The sequence below is a fragment of the Drosophila miranda genome, chromosome 4, assembly GCF_003369915.1.
Source record: "Drosophila miranda strain MSH22 chromosome 4, D.miranda_PacBio2.1, whole genome shotgun sequence".
Taxonomy (NCBI): Eukaryota; Metazoa; Arthropoda; class Insecta; order Diptera; family Drosophilidae; genus Drosophila; species Drosophila miranda.
The window spans coordinates 24,012,734-24,030,024 of NC_046677.1; the positions used below are offsets into that span (position 1 = coordinate 24,012,734).

Sequence of the window (17,291 nt, forward strand, 5' to 3'; positions counted from 1 at the left end):
CCTTCCTTTCACTTTTCACCAAAAAAAAAAGCTTATTTTGATTTTCGTTCGTTCGTTTGTTTGTTCGCATATTTATTATGGCCCCTATATTATGATGTCTAGAAAATGTCCAGACAATTTATGCCCTGGCCATAAGTAAAGAAAGAGACAGACAGATGAATGGAGAAGGGACAAGACAGAGATGGGGAGAGAGTGGTCAGCATGGAGAGGATTTAGGCCTCAAGATATGGTGTTGTATTGGGGTAGGCCGCCAAGCGAAACGGCATTAAGTGTGTAATTTCGGAGGGGAAAAAGCGGCCACTTTTTATAGAGAATGTTGTAGAAATTTGACTTTGAAATCAATAGGGAGTTGGATGTTCACTCCACCATCAAATTTCGCTTAAAATAATTCATTTTTAGTTGGCTAGTGCTTGGTAAACATTTACAGAAACCCCCGATAGAAACACTGGGATCTGAAGAGGAAGAATGGAAAAACTAGCCATGGATCAGCCTTCCAAAGACGGTGATGATGTCTAGAAAAGCCTCAAAGGTCAAAGGTTGCTGTGTTATTTTGTCTATTCCTTAGGGTTTCTGGCTGGAACGTCCTCTGAGTTCCCGCTGCTTGACAGGAAATACCCCTGTTGTGGTAAACAAATTTTAGTGCCTCCATCTATTTATAATTTCCTCGGATATTCGTGTATGAAAAACATTTAACAGATAAGTAGATATACGTTCAATGGGAAACAAACAAGAAATTTCAATAAAGGCCTTGGTAAATCATTGGCTTGGAAACAGATGAATGTGGAGGGGGGGGTGGACATTTAGTCCGCTGGTGGGGGGGGAGATGGTCCTCTCCAGCCCGTTTCCTAAGTTTTTCGCGGGCAGAGGGTATTATTTGATACAGATTCCTGCCCAGTATTCCCATTTCCCTGATTTTCGGTCAGAGTCTCAACGCTGTCGTTGTAGCGGCAGACCTGAGCCTGGGCCAGGGCCTGGACCGAGGCATCGTTGCGGTTATCATCCCTAAGGCCGTTCAACACCATCAGCGGACGGCGTTGTATAGACTCTTTAACGGGGTCGCTGATGCCCATGCCGATGCCAATGTGCGGAGCCATCGTTAGGCAAAAGCTGGGCAAGAACTGGGGCACCTTTGCGGCCTTCAGGAAGTTGCAGTTCAGCAGCTGACCGATGGCCGGGCGGCGCTCGGGGTCCAGCTGGAGCATGGAGACAATCATATCCGCAGCGGATATTGTCAGCCAGCTGGGCACGCTGTACTGGCACTTCTTGATGTTCGAAAAGACCCCCTCCCGGGTTTTGTGGTGGAATGGTGGCCGGCCCGCCAGCAGCTTGTACATGATGCAGCCGATCGACCAAATGTCCGCCTCGAACGAATGCCCCTTCTTGGTGAGGATCTCCGGGGCAATGTAGTTGGGGCTGCCGCACACAGAGTACCGGCGGTCGCCCTCGAGCTCGATGCGTGTGGCAAGGCCAAAGTCGCCGATCTTCACGTGCAGCATATCGTTCAGGAAGAGGTTGGCCAGCTTCAAGTCGCGATGGATAATGCGGTTGTCGTGCAGGTACTGGACGCCCTCAATGATCTGGGTAATGTAGTAGCGGCACTCGAACTCCGTGATGATCTTGCGGCGCCTCTTCAGCTCCGACATCGACCGCATGCGGCACAGCTCCAGGACAATGTAGGTGTTGTCGATATCATCGAAGCTGCTAAAGAACTTCACAATGCTGGGATGATTCAGGCCACGATGAATGCTAATCTCCTCAGCGATCTTCTCCGGGTCGGCCGTCTCCTCCTCCTGGCTGGGCTTCATCATCAGCTTCTTCGACACGATTTTGCAGGCGAACACATCGTCGGTATGCACATCGATGATTTCGTAGCAGCTGGCAAAGCCGCCTTTGCCAAAGAAGCGCCCACGCGTGTACGTTCGGCCTTGATGGGGGTCGAACAGACTATCGGGTACCACACATGTGGTTTTATTCTCCTGTGCTGCGGTCATTTTGCTCTGATGTGTTGTCTCTGACAAAAAACTTCCTTGTGGAATCAAACAGGATATAATTCTGTTTTATGGAAACCACACGGCCTTCTAGTTCGACTTTATATGGCAGCTCTGTATAGTCCCTGGAGATGGTGTGGCAAGTGACACTTGGGCTCTTCCAGTGTTGGAAAGCGCCGCTCTAAAGCAAAGACTTTGGACCATGGAGAAAATTTCTTGATCGCCTTCGCCACATCTGCTCTCTTTCGAGGACCATCCGTTGGTCAAACGTCATCGAAAGGTGTTGTGTAGCGTACGATTTTTTCATTGTTTTCTTCTTCATTGTTTAAGAATAAACTCGTAACAGCTGAAACAATTACAAACGAAGAGTTCTGAAGGGTTTTTCATAGCAAGAGAGCGTGTTGATAAAGTGGATGGTCCTCACCCCAGCGGACGGCAACCAGCATGCTTTAAACTATTAAATTCGTGATACGAGAGGGGTGCTGATGTGTATCATAACGAAATTTAACTCATGTAAGTCTATGTTTAAGGCTCTCCCAATTATGATTCTTAAAGCCGTCTGATACGCTCCATAGGACCTTCCTTGCGATACTTCGTCGTCAATACTGCCACTTTCCAGCTCATTATTATCGCATTACAGGCAAACAGCCAGCAGTAGTGCCACAAACTTTCCAACTTCAATGATACTTTCGCGGACCAGCCTGTCAACAGGCGCTCCGCCGCCCACTCCCTAGAGCGCACTATTAATTAAATGCAAAATGTTTACACTAATAATTTCAGCATGAATTTTCCCATTCTGCTGGCCCCAAAAGATCGCGGGCGCATCTTAACTGCGTGGAAGAGCGGCCGTGGAGCGGCCGTGGAGCACAGGGCCAATGGGAAACGGAAGGAGCCATAAATTTCGCCTTTGGCTGCAGCCAGAGAGATGCGACAGAAAGACAGAGAGAGAGAGAGAGAGAAACGCGCACGCAGCGGCCACAAATTGTGAGTTATCTTCAGGCCCAGGGCACAGGACCCAACATCCTCCTTGGCTGTTAACGTTGTTGCCGCCGCCGCTGCTGCCACTTCTGCCGCTGCTGCTGGATGCAAATACATTAAATTAAATTATTGTCACTGGGCGACTGGGCGACTGGGCGACTGCATCTGCATCCTTGTTTGCTTGTTTCCTTGTCCTTGTCGCTGTCGTTATTGTCCGCGCCTTAGTTCGGGCTTGTCGCCATGTTTGCCCTTGTTCTGGAATGGCATGGATGGTGCGGTGCGGTGCGGTTTGTGCTCCTTGGGAGGATGCTAAATGTGCGCTAAATAGCTGCCTTCTCAATGGTGGTGGCGGGAGGCGGGGTGCCAAAACTACTTTTGTCGCACGACAAAGTATTTTACACAGTTTTGAGGCTTTTTGGGCCATGGCACGTTTCATTAGGCATTAGACAGGCATTGAAAGGCTTGATGGATGGTTCAGGGGCGACAAAAGACTTTGCGGCAGCGATGCAGGGATTTCCAGCACTAAAAGAGCGCCAGAGTCACTGCCAATACTATTTTCAGGGTCTACTGGAGCGTTTTCCAACACTATTCATGACTTTCAGCGGCAAACGCCAATGAAAGGCTTGATGCATGATGCAATTATACAAGGTGGTCTCGTCGGCAAAAGTCAGTCCCTTAACGTATGCTAGCAATAAGTGCGAATGAAAGGCACATAGTATAGTGAGTGTGAGTGAGACGGCATATGTTGATGTTGATTAACCCTTAACAGGCCCGTGGGTTTTAAAATTTTAAAATAAAATGATTTTACTGATATATTAATATTTAAATTTTATGCAGCCATTAATAAGATTTCTACTACATTTTTAGTTATATTAAAATGTTCTTTTGCATAATATATAAATATTACTTATAATTCTGTGATATTTTTTTTATATGCTTTTTATTATTTTGTTGTTGTCGGGACATAAGGGCTAAGAATATATCAAAAAATTCGTCCGTGAACAACCTTCATCATCCACAAGCAAGCATGCGCTGACGATAAGCGACAACACGAACGAACTTCGGCTCCCGACGAGACCACCTTGTATAATTGCATCATGATTTAAAGGACTTTAAGGCTTTCCAACACTAAAAGTCACTGCCAACACTATTTTCAGGGTCTACTTGAGCGTTTTCCAGCACTGCTCCAGCTGTCATAGCTGTCATTCGACCAAACAATTCTCATTAACCATTCAGAAGTGTACAAGTAAAGTAAAAGTTTCTTCCAAAAATAAAATCCAATAGAATTATTCTTGCTTAAATATTTTCGAGTGCGAAACGCAGCAATAGAATACGTTTTGTTCATTGAAAAACTATCCCCAACCGACTATCCGGTAAGTGAAAGTCCTGATCGATATCCTGTCGAAATTTAAAAGCTTTATTTTTGACCAAGATTGTTCCAGTGCATCCCGAAATTGCGCCATGGATCGTCCGCCCAACCCAGACATGGGGTTTCGGCCGAAAAGCTTGATTCCAACGCCAATTTTGGTGCCTAAAGATGAAGCCCCAAAGACCCAAGAGGCCCACAAGATACTATTCGCCAAGAATACCAAGAAAAGTTGCGTGTCTGTGATGATGAGCCGCTGGAAGCCCATCGACGACTTGGCTCTGATGATTGGCATCGAGCAGACCAACGACCTGCGCACTGTCCACAGTGCCACGAAGTTCTCGTGCAACTTCACGCTGAGGGAGGTGCAGCAGCGCTGGTGTGCCCTGATGTACGCCCCGTCGCAGTCCCGTTTGGCCCGCGAGGCCATCGAGAATCTCCACCCGGAGACGGTGGAGTCCGTGCACAAGAAGGCGATCTTCAGCGAGGGGGAGGAGGCCCTGCTGGCCACCTTCAAGTGCACCGAGAGCCCCGAGCTGGAGCAGTTCCAGGAGCTGCTCGACAAGAACGGCTGCACCTTCTGGCGCTCGCGCACCGCCAAGGACCTCCAGGAGTACTGGCTGCTCATGAAGAAGTACTTCCTGTTGCCCGACCAGGTGATACCGCTCGACGGACCGGACCCCCATCCGCCGAGCTTCTCCGACGTCGAGGAGGACATCTGCGACGTGGATCTGGATCAGCCGCTCGACGAGGCCCTGGAAAAGGAGCTGGAGCTGCAGAACCGCCGCAACAAGCGCTCCGTTCGCTTGCTGGAGAACGAGATGTCGCGCCTGTGCGTCCTGGTGGACTCTTCTTTGGGACCGAATGCCGCCACCCAGGAGCTGGACAGCGACACCCTGGCCTGCCTGTGCGGCCAGCAGGTGCGCTACCTGATGCAGCACCAGGAGATCACCTTCGGACGCGACGCCGACGAGTTCTCGGTGGATGTGGACCTCTCGCTGGAGGGGCACGCGGCCAAGATCTCGCGCCACCAGGGCACCATTAAGCTGCAGAGCAACGGGGACTTCGTCATCTCCAACGAGGGCAAGCGGACCATCTTTGTGGGCGGCAAGCCCGTGCTCCAGGGCCACAGGACGCGCCTGGCCCACAACAATCTGGTGGAGATCTGTGGTCTGCGCTTGAACTTTCTGGTCAACAGCAATGTTGTCAATGCCATACGCCTGGAGGCAAGCTTCCACACCGAGCAGCCACTGAAGTAGACCCAAGGAGCGGCCCAAAACGAAACAAGTTACCAAAATATTCAACATATCAATTATACAAAACACCACACCGAATGAGGGCCGAACCTAGGCTTTTTTTTGGTAAATTGTTTCGTTTATAAATAATATATTGTGTGGCACTTTCACTGCTTCCAGGCGATGCTTAGGCCTCTGCAATTTCCATGGTGTTTTGGGCTTTAGACATTTTGGTATCTATCGGATAATGGCAGCAGCTATGGGGTATGGAATCTACTCTGCTTAGATGGGATTTACATCTAGAGGTACCAAAAACTGTGGCTATTACACGACGAATCGGTGGAGAAATAAGTTCTGGTAAGAAAGAAAGATGTGCCTTCTGTCAGAAGAGATTGCAATCGACTTTCTCTACCAAATACCCTCCCAGGGTATCCCCAACTTCGACTCTCAACTCCACCCTTTATGGCTTTTATATATTTTTCCAAACTTTTAACAGAAATTTTCACTTAGCCGCGAGTCAAGTTTTTTGCATGCTCATTATCTGTGGCTGACACAACATTCGACCAATTTTTAATAGCCCCTAAATGGAAAAGAGTTAACAAAGACACACACACACAGACAGCACACCGACACAGGCGGCAGGACATGGAAATTGGAATTTGGTTGGAGCTCAGTCTTGCGCTTCGCTGGTCGCTTTGGTCACTTCATGTCCTTGAAGTCCTTGGAATCCTTGGCTTTGTAGCCGAAGAAGTTGGTGTTTGGAGGGGCAAGTGCAATTTGTGGCCAGCTTTGACAGTGCAACGCATTAGCCATCCCTCATACACTTTTACCGCCTTCTTTTCATGCGTTTCCAAGGCGTGGCCATGGAGGAGGGGGAGTGGGAAGACACCATTAGCAGCAGCTTGGCTTCGGCTTTGGCCAAAGTCAGAAGCATTTTAATGAGCCACCAGTTGAGGCTTTCCCCCTCCACCCCCGTCTCGTGCCGAACAGCCATTTCTGAGGGGGAAGGAATGCAAATTTTTGTGACCGAAACGGAAGTTGCATATTCATGGCGGCAAAATGTGTGTGTGTGTGTGTGTATTGGCCGCAAATGCATTTGCGTGCATCTCCTTTGCATATTTTGCGATTACCAGTCGACTCGAGTCGAGTCGTAAAGCAAAAAAATGTGAAACATAAATTCACTCAACATTCAACATAGAAAGGCACTTTCCCCCCCCCCCCCCCCCCCCCCCAAAACGGGGGAAAGTGTGAAGAGAGAGTAAACAAAAACTTTGGCCACTTGGCTGAAGGACCTTCGTCCTGTAAGCAACTTCCAAGCAAAGAAAAAGTAAGAAAAAATTAAAATGAAAATTGTACAACTGCTAAAGAAAACATTTGGGGATGCAATGCAGCGAAAGTGGGTTAATTTGCCAAAGGATTCTTTGTGCCACATGCCACATGCCACATGTGTGCAGTGCCTCTGTCTGTGTGTGTGTGTGCAAAAGTTTCATTGTTATGAGCAAAGCCCAAAGTTGTCCCTTCAAAGAGAGCGAAAAGTGAGAGAGAATCATAAGCTTTTAAGGCGTTCTGCTCGGCAGCATCTTGTTTTGCCACTAGGGGCTAATACTAGGAACCTTGGGAAATACCTACTTGGGGACATAGCCGGCGACAGTCAAAACTAAAGAAAAAGTAAGCCAGAATGCACTGCTATAAGATTATAGGTCACACTTGGGCAGTGCCACATGCTTTTATTGAATATTTTAACCATTTAACATTTCTCCCTAGTTTTTGGGAGAGGGACCCCAAGGGCAACCATCTCCGAGAAACACTTTTAAATGCCAAAAGCCATGTACTTTTCAGCTTTTTCAAGACCTCTATACCCTTCCAGAGCCTCAAACTTTGTGCTAGCCTTGAAACCCGGCGTACCAGAAATTTCCCTTCAATGTAGTGCCTGTCACTGGCAGAGGCAATCGCCTTGAACGTTCGCCCAGCAAGCTAATTAGTAATTTATTTTTAGCATTTGCCGCATATTAAATTTCTGCACAAAACTCAATTCATGTTGGCCAGGCCAGCGCCCACTGAGGCATCGCCAGTGCTGTAAATGGCCTCCAACATGCAATTAATTGTGTCATTGTAGCCATTAACCAGACAGTTGAGCAGTAACCCAATTTGTTCGCTTGATTGTCGGTCCCACCACCAGATGGAGGGGCGGGAGACGGTAGGGAGAGAACCACTTGACCGCCGCTCCTAATGGCACTTCAATGGAAGCCCCACCCACCATCAAAGGCCCTGCCAAGGATCCAAAATGTGTTCATTGTGTGCCAGTTTGCAATTAAAATGCCCCTAAAATAAAAGAATATATTTGTGTGTGCGATGGAGGACCCCTACAGGGAGGGAGAGCGACTCCCGGCATATGTCTTGATATGTCAGATGTCATGCATAATGTAGACGGTGCCCTGCCCTCTTGGGCCCTACTTTCCCTATATAATTCTTGCATTCTTGATGGGCTTCCTTTTCGAGATGAAAGATTAAAGAACGCAACGTGAACTTTTGCGATGAAATGGAATCTTATATGAGGAAATTCCAAACCTAATAAGAGCATAATTTGGTGAATTATTTGCAGGATTTTCTTTGCATGTTTTCATCTGTAATCCTAAGCCCAGTGTAGGCGTAATTTCCTGTCAATTTGCTGGTTCTATTGTTCCTAAAACCCCCGAATGACGCAACTCCTGATGCATCGGAGATGCGGCGTAATCCAATTCCACATGCCACATGCCACATTTGACACACCAGCAAAGTGATTGCACAACAAAGACAATGTTGCAGGTTGTCAGATGCCATTTGCCATGAAACGCTAATGAGCAAGGAGCTGACGATGACGCTGATGTGGTCGACCACATCATAATGGCGATTGTTTGTCAGCGGGAATGCGCTCAATCTTGGGGGTTAGGGGTGTTCTAGAGACCTCAATCGGTTGTAGGTCTCTCTCTGTCTCTCTTCCCGTACAAAATCCGTTGGTAATCGTATTTATTGAAACGATTTTAATAACCTTTCAGGCTGATAGTCATTTTCCTTTTGTGTAAAGACATCTGTGAGGGAAATGCCAAGGGAAATGCATGTGAAAAGCTTTACATTTTATGCATATTTTGAATGCAATCTCCCACAGAGCCACAGAGAGAGAGAGAGAGAGAGAGAGAGGGCGCCTCAGGTACTTAATCTAACATCGTTGCATGCCCCATCATGGCTGTTGCTGTTGTCCTCATCATCATCATCTCCATTCAGGTCTCGTGCTGCGGCATAAACCAAATATATTCCATATTCAAATGCTTATTGCCACCCCCCCCCCCCCCTCTCCACGACCCCTGTTTGGCCTATTGTGCACCCCTCTGTGGCACACACACACACAACTCCTCTTGTGTTTATGGCTCTCTCTCTCGTATCTGCATCTCTCTGTGGGGAATATTGAATATTATTTGTTTGACTTTTCCATTAATATTTTGTCAATTGACGCCCGGCAAACATATATCATATGGGTTTTTGTTTATTGAGGTTTCCAATTTGCGAATATTTGTGCTCTAATCTGTTAATGCTTGAGGTAAACTCTGGCTCCATCTCTGGCTGTGGCACTGCCTCCTGCTGCTGCTGCTGCTGCTGCTGCCACTCAAAAATGTATTGAAATCAACTTTAAGGAAACACTTTAAGTGCATTTTTGCAGTGGCTTTTCGCAGGAGGAAGGAGAAGGAGCTGCCCCTCATTAAGCATCGAAGGAGATTTCAGGACGATGACAGCTGGCGCCATGACAGCGCGGATTACATCTGACGAAAGAGCCGACTTCTCGAGGAGGAGTCCAGCCTTTTGGCCCCAGCCTTTTTCTTGTACAGCGCCCGGCCATAATTTGATCGTTAAAAAGGCCAGCGCCGCCATTCGCCGCCTTTGCATCGTTTGCCTCGTTTGCCAGGCTGCAATTAAATGTCCTTTTTTTACGATTCTGCAGCATTTGCAGTCCGTGTAATGAAATTAACAGCAATGCCAATGGGCCGGCCCAGCACCATGCCACATCCTCTGTGGCACTGATAAACGATCGCATTCTCATGCCCCGAATCCCATGTCCCAGCCAGGCTTTAAAATGCCACTTAAGTGTAAAGTAAAACTGCCATTGAAGTGGCGGGCAGCACGCATTAAATTGCCAAGAAATGTGCGAGTATTCGAGTGTGCGTGAGAGTGTTTTTTTCGGGGTACGATTCCATGTGTGGCAGGGGGAGGGGCGCGGATCAGGGGTCTGGGGATGACAGCGAGTGCCAGGGTGTGGCTGTCAGCCATAATTGCAGGCCAACGCAGGGCATTTTTTATGATACTCTACGCCGAAAGTGTTTTCCCTTTTGCCAGGAGGAAGGAAACTCTCTCGCTCTTGCTCTCTAGACCCCTAGCTCTCTCTCTCTCTGTGATTCTCGAAGAGAGAAAAGAGTTCATTATAATGATTGAACCCTTCGTTTTCTTGCTTGGCAATGAAGGATGAGTATGGAGATGATCGTGTTCCTCCAAAGAAAGCATTACGACTGGCAATGAGCCTATGAAACGTGGGGAGCCATGACCATAAACCTTTATAGCTATCCGATGAAGCTGTAATGCTGTTTAGCTGCCAATCATTCCATTGCTATTGGCAGAAAACAAGCTTAAGGAACTACCAAAGATATTTAAGGGGAAAACACTTTTGAATCTAAAGGAGGTTCTAAGAGGGAGGGATCTAAAAAAAGGTTTCTTCAAACCCTTTCTGTATTTTATACACGTTCCAATAATATTTTTTTATCTAAAACGCTAAAAATCAGTCATTAAACTAATTCCAGAGAGGAAAACTTTCTCTCCTAGAAGATCTTGAGCACTACTATGCTTTTGAATGTGTTTTTTGGACTGCAACCTATAAGAACTATAGTAACAAGATATATATCTATGTAGCATATAATTTTTGCTTATTTTGTTCATATTTAATGCCCTATCCTAAAAGCAGCCACACTCAGAAATGAACTCCCTTCTAAAAAAGTTTAAGGGCCATTAGAAGACTTGTTTCTATAGATACCCCAATAAAACTAGGCCATCGGTGGTATTACACATTTATAAACCTTTCTACCAAATTTCAACATAATCGTATAACTTTTAAGGAAAAAACCCCACGTTGAAGTGTACTCCCCGCTTCGGTTCTCATGGCAGGACCTTCCTCTTTGTGACATTATCACTTGGACACACACACACACACGCACACACACACACTCATGCAGCGACACCTGCCTCGTTGAAGCACTTGGCTGGCCACAGGTGGCGCTTTAATTTGCACCTTTTACTGGCGCCTGGGAGTCCTGTCAGCGCTGGTGGTGGCGCAATGGCGCGATGGCGCGATGCCCCACCCAAAATTCCATGCCGCAGTCGGAGTCGAGTCGGACAGAGTCGGAGAATAGCAGCTCGAAGCGAAGGCTAAGTGAGCCACTATGTCAGTAAGCCCCCCAGGAGGAAGTAGGGGTGCAGCCAGAGAGGGGGTGGAGGGTGCGTCGCTGGGGAGTAATTAACACTGCGTCGAAGCTGGAGCTGGAGCTGGAGCTGGCGCTGGCGCTGGGTAAACAATGGGTACCGGGAACCGCCGCAGTCGTTAATTACGCCAACAATGCTGCATGCAACACACGACGGGCGGTGCCCCAGAAGTGTGGGGCGGGGTAGGGGGGGTGGGGGGCCAGTCAGGGGCCAAGGAGCAAAAGGTAAATGGAAGAAAACGGAAGTGTAAATTGCTGTTAGAAGGAGCCACCGCCGCCACACAATCAAGGGGCAAAACGGGAAGCCAAGGAAGCCAAGGAAACAGATAAAAGCTGCAAAGATTAGTCCAAAGAAACCGGAATGAATCCCTAGAACCATTTAAGGCACGGCGAGATAAAAGCTTCAACGATTAGTTTAAGATTCAGTGGGGCAGCCAATTGGGGCAGTATCTAGACATCATTCAAGATGCAGTTGTACTTCTGCTTTCACTAAGGTAAAGGATGGAGATATATCTCCAGTTTGGGTATCCTAAAACCTTCAAGGAGAGCCCTAAGATCGCTTACCTTACTGCAGATTACCCTTTCAGGCCTCCTTCTTTCAAACTATCCGCCAATTCCCAGTGCAAATTCCTTTAACCAAAAACCTTCTCTTTATTCAAACAAAAATCTTGAAAAACTTTACTTTTAAAAGCGACGCCAGAGCTTGTAGAGCGCTCCATTGGTGCTGAAAATACTGCGCACCATGAAGACCTGCAGCAGGCCCACGAAGATCATGGCCAGGAACTGGGCCCAGGACCAGTTGTTGACCATCTCGTAGTTGGACTCGGCCAGCCGGCGGTCGCGGGCCTCGTGCGCCCGTATGTAGTCCTGGGTCTGGCGCGAGCGCATCAGATTCACCTGCAGCTTGTTGATGTAGTCGCTGAGATCCGTGAAGACCGTCTCGAAGTGGTAGTCGGTGAGCATCTCCTTGCGCAGCTCGCGCACCTCCTGCGCCTCGTAGTCGGCGGGCGACACGTCCAGCGAAAAGGAGACAATCTTCTGGCTGAAGGTGCTGATGGTGTTGTCGAAGCACAGCTTGTAGATGCCCGTCTCCTCGGCCACGTGCTCGAGGCTGCCCTTGTCCTTCTTCTCATCGGCGGCCAGCAGCTTGCGATGGGGATCCATCAGCGTGAAGCTGATGTCGGTGTCCCCATGCCCGCCGGCAATCACCTGGTAGTCCATCCTGATTATCTCTGTGGCGGCCACGGGCTGGTGGAAGCACTCCATGCGTCCCGGATCCGCGTATATGGTCAAACGTTGGTTGAACGGCTCCGCCGTGATGGTCAGCACGAGTCCCAGGCAAAAGTAACAGACGATTTGGTACATTTTTGGCTGTTTTTGACTGTGATTTCGACGTCGTTGGTTCGGGTTCTCTCTCGGTTTGGCAAAACTTTTTGTGTGTGTTTTTGTGGAAGTGAATCGAAAGGCCTACTGTGTTACTGCCAGAAGGTGAAACGTAGATACAGATACAGATACAGAGATACACAGATACACAGATGCAGAAATAGAGATAGAGAGAGATACAACTGCTAAATGCAGCTTTTAATAGCCAGCGGCGATTGCTGCGGCATTACAGCTGTGCAACAGCAGCAACAAAGTGCATAAAGGGTCTCCCATATATCCTTTCCATCCCATGCCCCCCCCTTCCGCCACTATGCCGCATTCCATAGACCATAGAGGAGCCCTCCTCCCTCTCGCTGGTCGCTGGTTGGCGTTTTCCTGGGAAAACTAAAAGCAACAGCATCAAAAGGAATATGAATTGAGGTCGATGTGTAAATATTTGTCAACGGTAATGGAAATTTATGCTACCGTTGCTGCCACACGGCTGCAGACACTGCTACTGCTACTGCCTCTGCCAATTCTGTGGCATGGGCGGCCAGGGCGTGGCTTGCATTTTTTTTAAACTGTTGGCGACGCCAGAGCCATAGAACAAAAAAAAGAGCGACAGAGAGAAGAGTAAGTAATATCGATGTGAATGTGGGGGCAACAGTGATACCCTTTAGGTCCGAGATGGGGAGGGATCTCCACCTGGAGGGGGGATATATTTAAAGGAAGATACTTAGAAGAGTCTCAAGGGGTGATGGTTGGATGGATAAATGTAAATATATTCCGATAAACTTCTATAAAACTTTGAATTTTTTGAATCTTCTTAAATATTTCTCAAGTTTTATTGAAATATTACAGGTTGTGCCCCAGAGCTCTGTTTTATTTGATAATAATTGAATTTAACAATATTCTCTGGAACTTTTACGTTTCCTTTAGGGATTACCTTCCTAAGGGCTGATTTTCTGCCTGGCTTCACATACGAAAAGGTCCTCCCCTTCCCAACGAAGCAGGCAGTATCCTCTCCAAAAAAGCCACTCCTGCCCAAAAGAAACCAAAAATACAGAAAAAGGGCGAGCGCAAAAAAAGGAGTGAAAGCGGCAATGCTTGCGTTTGGGCAAAGAAACTTTACAAATAGATGCACACACCCACACACACCCACACACACACGTACACACCGCTACTCATATGTATTTTACACCCACACATGTCCAGGCACACACACCCATACACGCGCTCGCTGGCACCTATTCTCTCTCATGTTTAGTTGCATTTGTTTGCACACTGCAACGCGTTTTTTTGCCCCCTCTTTCGCTACCTTTTGATACCCTTTTTTGGAGAGGGGTATTACAGCTTTTGGTGGGAGATTGGCCGTGGCGGAAATGGCAGAAAGGAAGGAAGAAATATGCCTTAAAGTAGGGCTTTATATACCAATGATCAACATCAAAAAGTCGGGATAAAAGTCATACCTGTCGGGACATGCTGGATCCGTGCCGACGAGGAAACCCTTCAAGGGTTTTGCTTCCGTTTCAATTTCTGGTAGTTCGACTCGTGTTTGAATTTGAGCGCCTGACAATGGTGATATTCTTTGGACATAGCTCCAATCAGCACTTTCGGATGAGCGGAATATTCAGTGTCTGAAAGACGTAGAAACAAAGGGAATGTAATTGCTGTTTCCGAATGTTTTCGCTTTCGCTCAATGGCCGACAGGCTGATTCACGCAATTACGACATGCTCACACGCACATTCCCATTTTTTTTTTGGATTCCTTTGCCTATGCTTTCTGCTCTACCACTACCATTGCAAATCAGACCTGTCAATTTGGAATACACCTTTTTTTTTTAGGCACTACCCTTTCGAAGATGCCCTTCTTTTTAAGGGTATTCAAAGCAGCCTTCTTTTCCTGTTCCTTTCTGCTTTTTTTTTGGTTGTGCATAAAAATTTCAACGGCCGGTCTGCACTTCAGTTTTTGGTTATTTACTTTACAAAAAAAAAGCGTCGTCGTCGTGCAATGAACACCCAGGCGACCCCAGCTACTAACCCTTGCCCTCTCGCCCCCCATCCAGAGGAGCATCCCCCCCCTCGTTCTAGAAAGAGCAAAAACTTGCATTCGCGACGTCGCTGAAATGCCGGCGGCTGGAATACGCAGTCGAAGCATGAAAGCTGCAAATAGGACGCATAAAAAATGTGTTTCCCGGGGTCGTCTGCAGGTGATGGCAGCTCCACAAGGGCGGGGCGGGGCAAGGCAGCGTGGAGGTGCCACACAGTAGCAGCAGGGGGGAGGGGGAGGCTGGGTGTGTGGGTGTGGGGGTGGGCATGTGTCTTACAGCGTGAAATGTTGAAGGCGTTGGCAGCTGCAAAGTAGCCGACACGGGAGTCCTGCCGGCTCTGGGACTTTGACTCATTCGAGCGTGCTCTCCCTGCCCCTCCTTCGCTCTCTCTCTCTCTCTGGGTATTTGTGTGTGTGTGCGTGTGCGTGTGCGTGTGCTTGTTGCTTTAGTTGATTGTTTGCTGGAGGCGCTTCAGGTGTTAGAGCGTTTACCATTAGAAGGGGGCACGCCAGGGTAGGGTGTGGCTGAGTGTGTTCTGGTGGATCCAGCTTCCACAGAAGCCAATTTAATTTGATGAAATTAAGAGATGGCCAGGGCAGAGCGAGAGGGTGAAAGAGATAGCTGGAAAGAAGCGAAAAAGAGCGACCGAAGAGGCACTGGCGAAAGATGAGAAGCCAAACGTGCAGACAGCCTTAATTTAATAGCAAAATTGGCAGACTTTTGCTTTGGTAATCCCTCTTTAAACTCAATATTTTCCACCAGCCCCCGCCAATCGGATCATTTTTATAGCCCAGAATGGGGGAAATCTATCGTTTGGCTGTTGGAACACCTGGCTTTCGGGCACTATCGAGTGGATGCGTAAAGGCCCTTAATATTGGGCAGTACATGTGCCTCTGGTTCATTAACCTATCCCTAAGAAATGTATTGTATATTTCCTAGGAAAAAGCCTCTAAATATTCTCCCCCATTCTGCCAAGGTCTTATATATTTCCTTGATTGTTCTCCCAGTCTCATCCCTAACTCCTATCAATCCTTGGCCTTTGTCCTTGTCTTCAAATCACAGTCTCAGCCTTTGACAAATGCAACACCCTTCCCCTTTCTGTCTGTCACAACAGACTGGACTTTCGGTTGGGGTTTTTGGCTGACAGATGGCCTTCGGGGGTGGGGGCGGGGGCCTTGCTTAAATTGACCCCAAAAACTGTGAAGGTCAGCCACAAGAATGAGCTCATGAATTATTAAAGACGGCAGCAAAATGTGACCCTAATCCTGGTTCGAATGATTGCCAAATGTTTAGCCAAATGGAACTAAAATTTTTGGTGGAGAAAAACAAACCTCAAAATGCCCCAGAAAGATGTTTTAAACAATGTTTTTTCGGTGGGTGGAGAGGGTGGTAACATTCCTTGACCAAAAGCCCAGGCCCATCTGGCAGAAGGACTCCGCCAGGACATCGGTTTTCGGCCTTCGATGTCCTACTGCAAAAGTAGCACTTTAAATTAATGAACTGAGATTAAGCAAGACAAATTGTTGTTGCCGGGGCTTCGGGGAGGGGAGGGGGGTCTGGGCAAATTGTTTTTCGTTGGAAAATATATTAATTTGTATTTTGTGTTTGCATCTTCGTGAAAGCCCCTCCCCCCCCTCACACAGCCACAATAAATATACAATTTATTGTTATTGATATTTGTGTAAACATTTCGTTTTCTCTCTGTTTTCCATTTTCCTTCGACTGCAATTAAGAATTTAAGAGCCGAAACGTGGCGCTTGTCGTTGGGACATTGGGAAAATAGAATGAATTTTCCCTGGGACAAGCAGTTGACAAGTATGGAAAATTTATAGCAACTGCAGGACATGCAAAATACATTCATACACTGGAAGATGCACTCGGAGAAAAATTAGAATAAATTGGGGTATCAAAAGTCATCAAATAAATACTTTTTCCACTAGAATTTCTCTCAGTGTGGAACACTTTCACTGGTCCCCGAGCCAGCAACTAAATCTCATGGGGAAAATGCAGTTTCTTTTTCGTGTTTTTTTTGGTTTTTTTTGTCTTTCCGCAGAAGAAAATATTCATTGAATTTTGTAGTAACAAACGACAGAGTTGTCTGTCAGGGAAACCAAAGCAATTTTCATGGAAATTTATTGCCCCCGAGTGACCAGAAAAAACCCTGCAGGACCTGTTCATCAGGATGTGTCCAGGAGAGAGAGAGAGAGAGAGAGAGACGCTGGACATTATGCCATTAGATGTTTGAACTTTTCGCCACGCGAACAATCCCAAAATAAATAAGCAATTTCCGAGGACAACTTGGAATGAGGATAAAATGCAATGGACCAACAATTTCCAATCGGAAGGAAGGGCCAGAGACAGAGAGAGAGAGAGAGAGAGACGACTCTCTCTCTCGCTCCGACTGTGACTTTTCTGTGGCAGGGATGGCATTTGTGCAGCTTTGGCCAAAGCTCTTCAAAGTGCTTCTTAACTAAGCTTAAGAGCAACAGCCACCAGCCACAACTTCGATTTGGTGTGGAAATTGCAGTTTCCACACTCCAGCCCCGCATTTTCCTGGCTTTTCCTTGACAACTTTTCAGCTGTTATTTGTTCTTGTAGTTGTTCTTGGGCTCTTACTTGTTCCCTTTCGGATCATTGAAGTGTGACAAAGTCGCTGCATCGCAGCGGCTATTAGTTGGGTCGCCAAGGTGGCCTCAAAGGAGAGGGGGAGAGATGGGGGTTTATGCCGTCTTCAAGGAGGTATTTCCTCTGGTGTAGCTGTAGGCTAGTCACTCCTTTCACTCATTTTAATCCCCTCGGTAAGCACTTGTAAT

At 47.4% G+C, this 17,291-nt stretch overlaps 3 protein-coding genes across 4 annotated transcripts; 1 reads left to right on the plus strand and 2 right to left on the minus strand.

Annotated features, from left to right (window-relative positions):
* Positions 1–845: 845 nt before the first annotated feature.
* LOC108161410 (serine/threonine-protein kinase polo-like) lies at positions 846–1,991 on the minus strand. The gene has a single exon (XM_017295662.2). The coding sequence runs from the start codon at positions 1,989–1,991 to the stop codon at positions 846–848; it is 1,146 nt and encodes a 381-aa protein (XP_017151151.1).
* Positions 1,992–4,181: 2,190 nt separating this feature from the next.
* LOC108161437 (microspherule protein 1-like) lies at positions 4,182–5,749 on the plus strand. 2 transcript variants are annotated; one of them, XM_033394180.1, is made up of 2 exons: positions 4,182–4,339; positions 4,399–5,749. In XM_033394180.1, exon 2 carries the CDS (start codon positions 4,428–4,430, stop codon positions 5,589–5,591), a length of 1,164 nt encoding a protein of 387 aa, XP_033250071.1. In that variant the 5' UTR covers positions 4,182–4,339; positions 4,399–4,427; the 3' UTR covers positions 5,592–5,749. The 2 variants fall into 2 exon arrangements, with proteins under 2 accessions (XP_033250071.1, XP_033250072.1); XM_033394181.1 differs by having other exon boundaries at positions 4,409–5,749.
* Positions 5,750–11,692: 5,943 nt separating this feature from the next.
* LOC108161513 (transmembrane emp24 domain-containing protein 1) lies at positions 11,693–12,545 on the minus strand. Its single transcript, XM_017295789.2, has one exon. The coding sequence runs from the start codon at positions 12,428–12,430 to the stop codon at positions 11,750–11,752; it is 681 nt and encodes a 226-aa protein (XP_017151278.1). The 5' UTR covers positions 12,431–12,545; the 3' UTR covers positions 11,693–11,749.
* Between the last annotated feature and the right edge of the window lie 4,746 nt (positions 12,546–17,291).

Bases quoted from the DNA above. Each gene is read 5' to 3' on its own strand.
- LOC108161410 (XM_017295662.2), bottom strand. From the start codon at position 1,991: ATGACCGCAGCACAGGAGAATAAAACCACATGTGTGGTACCCGATAGT.
- LOC108161437 (XM_033394180.1), top strand. From the start codon at position 4,428: ATGGATCGTCCGCCCAACCCAGACATGGGGTTTCGGCCGAAAAGCTTG.
- LOC108161513 (XM_017295789.2), bottom strand. From the start codon at position 12,430: ATGTACCAAATCGTCTGTTACTTTTGCCTGGGACTCGTGCTGACCATC.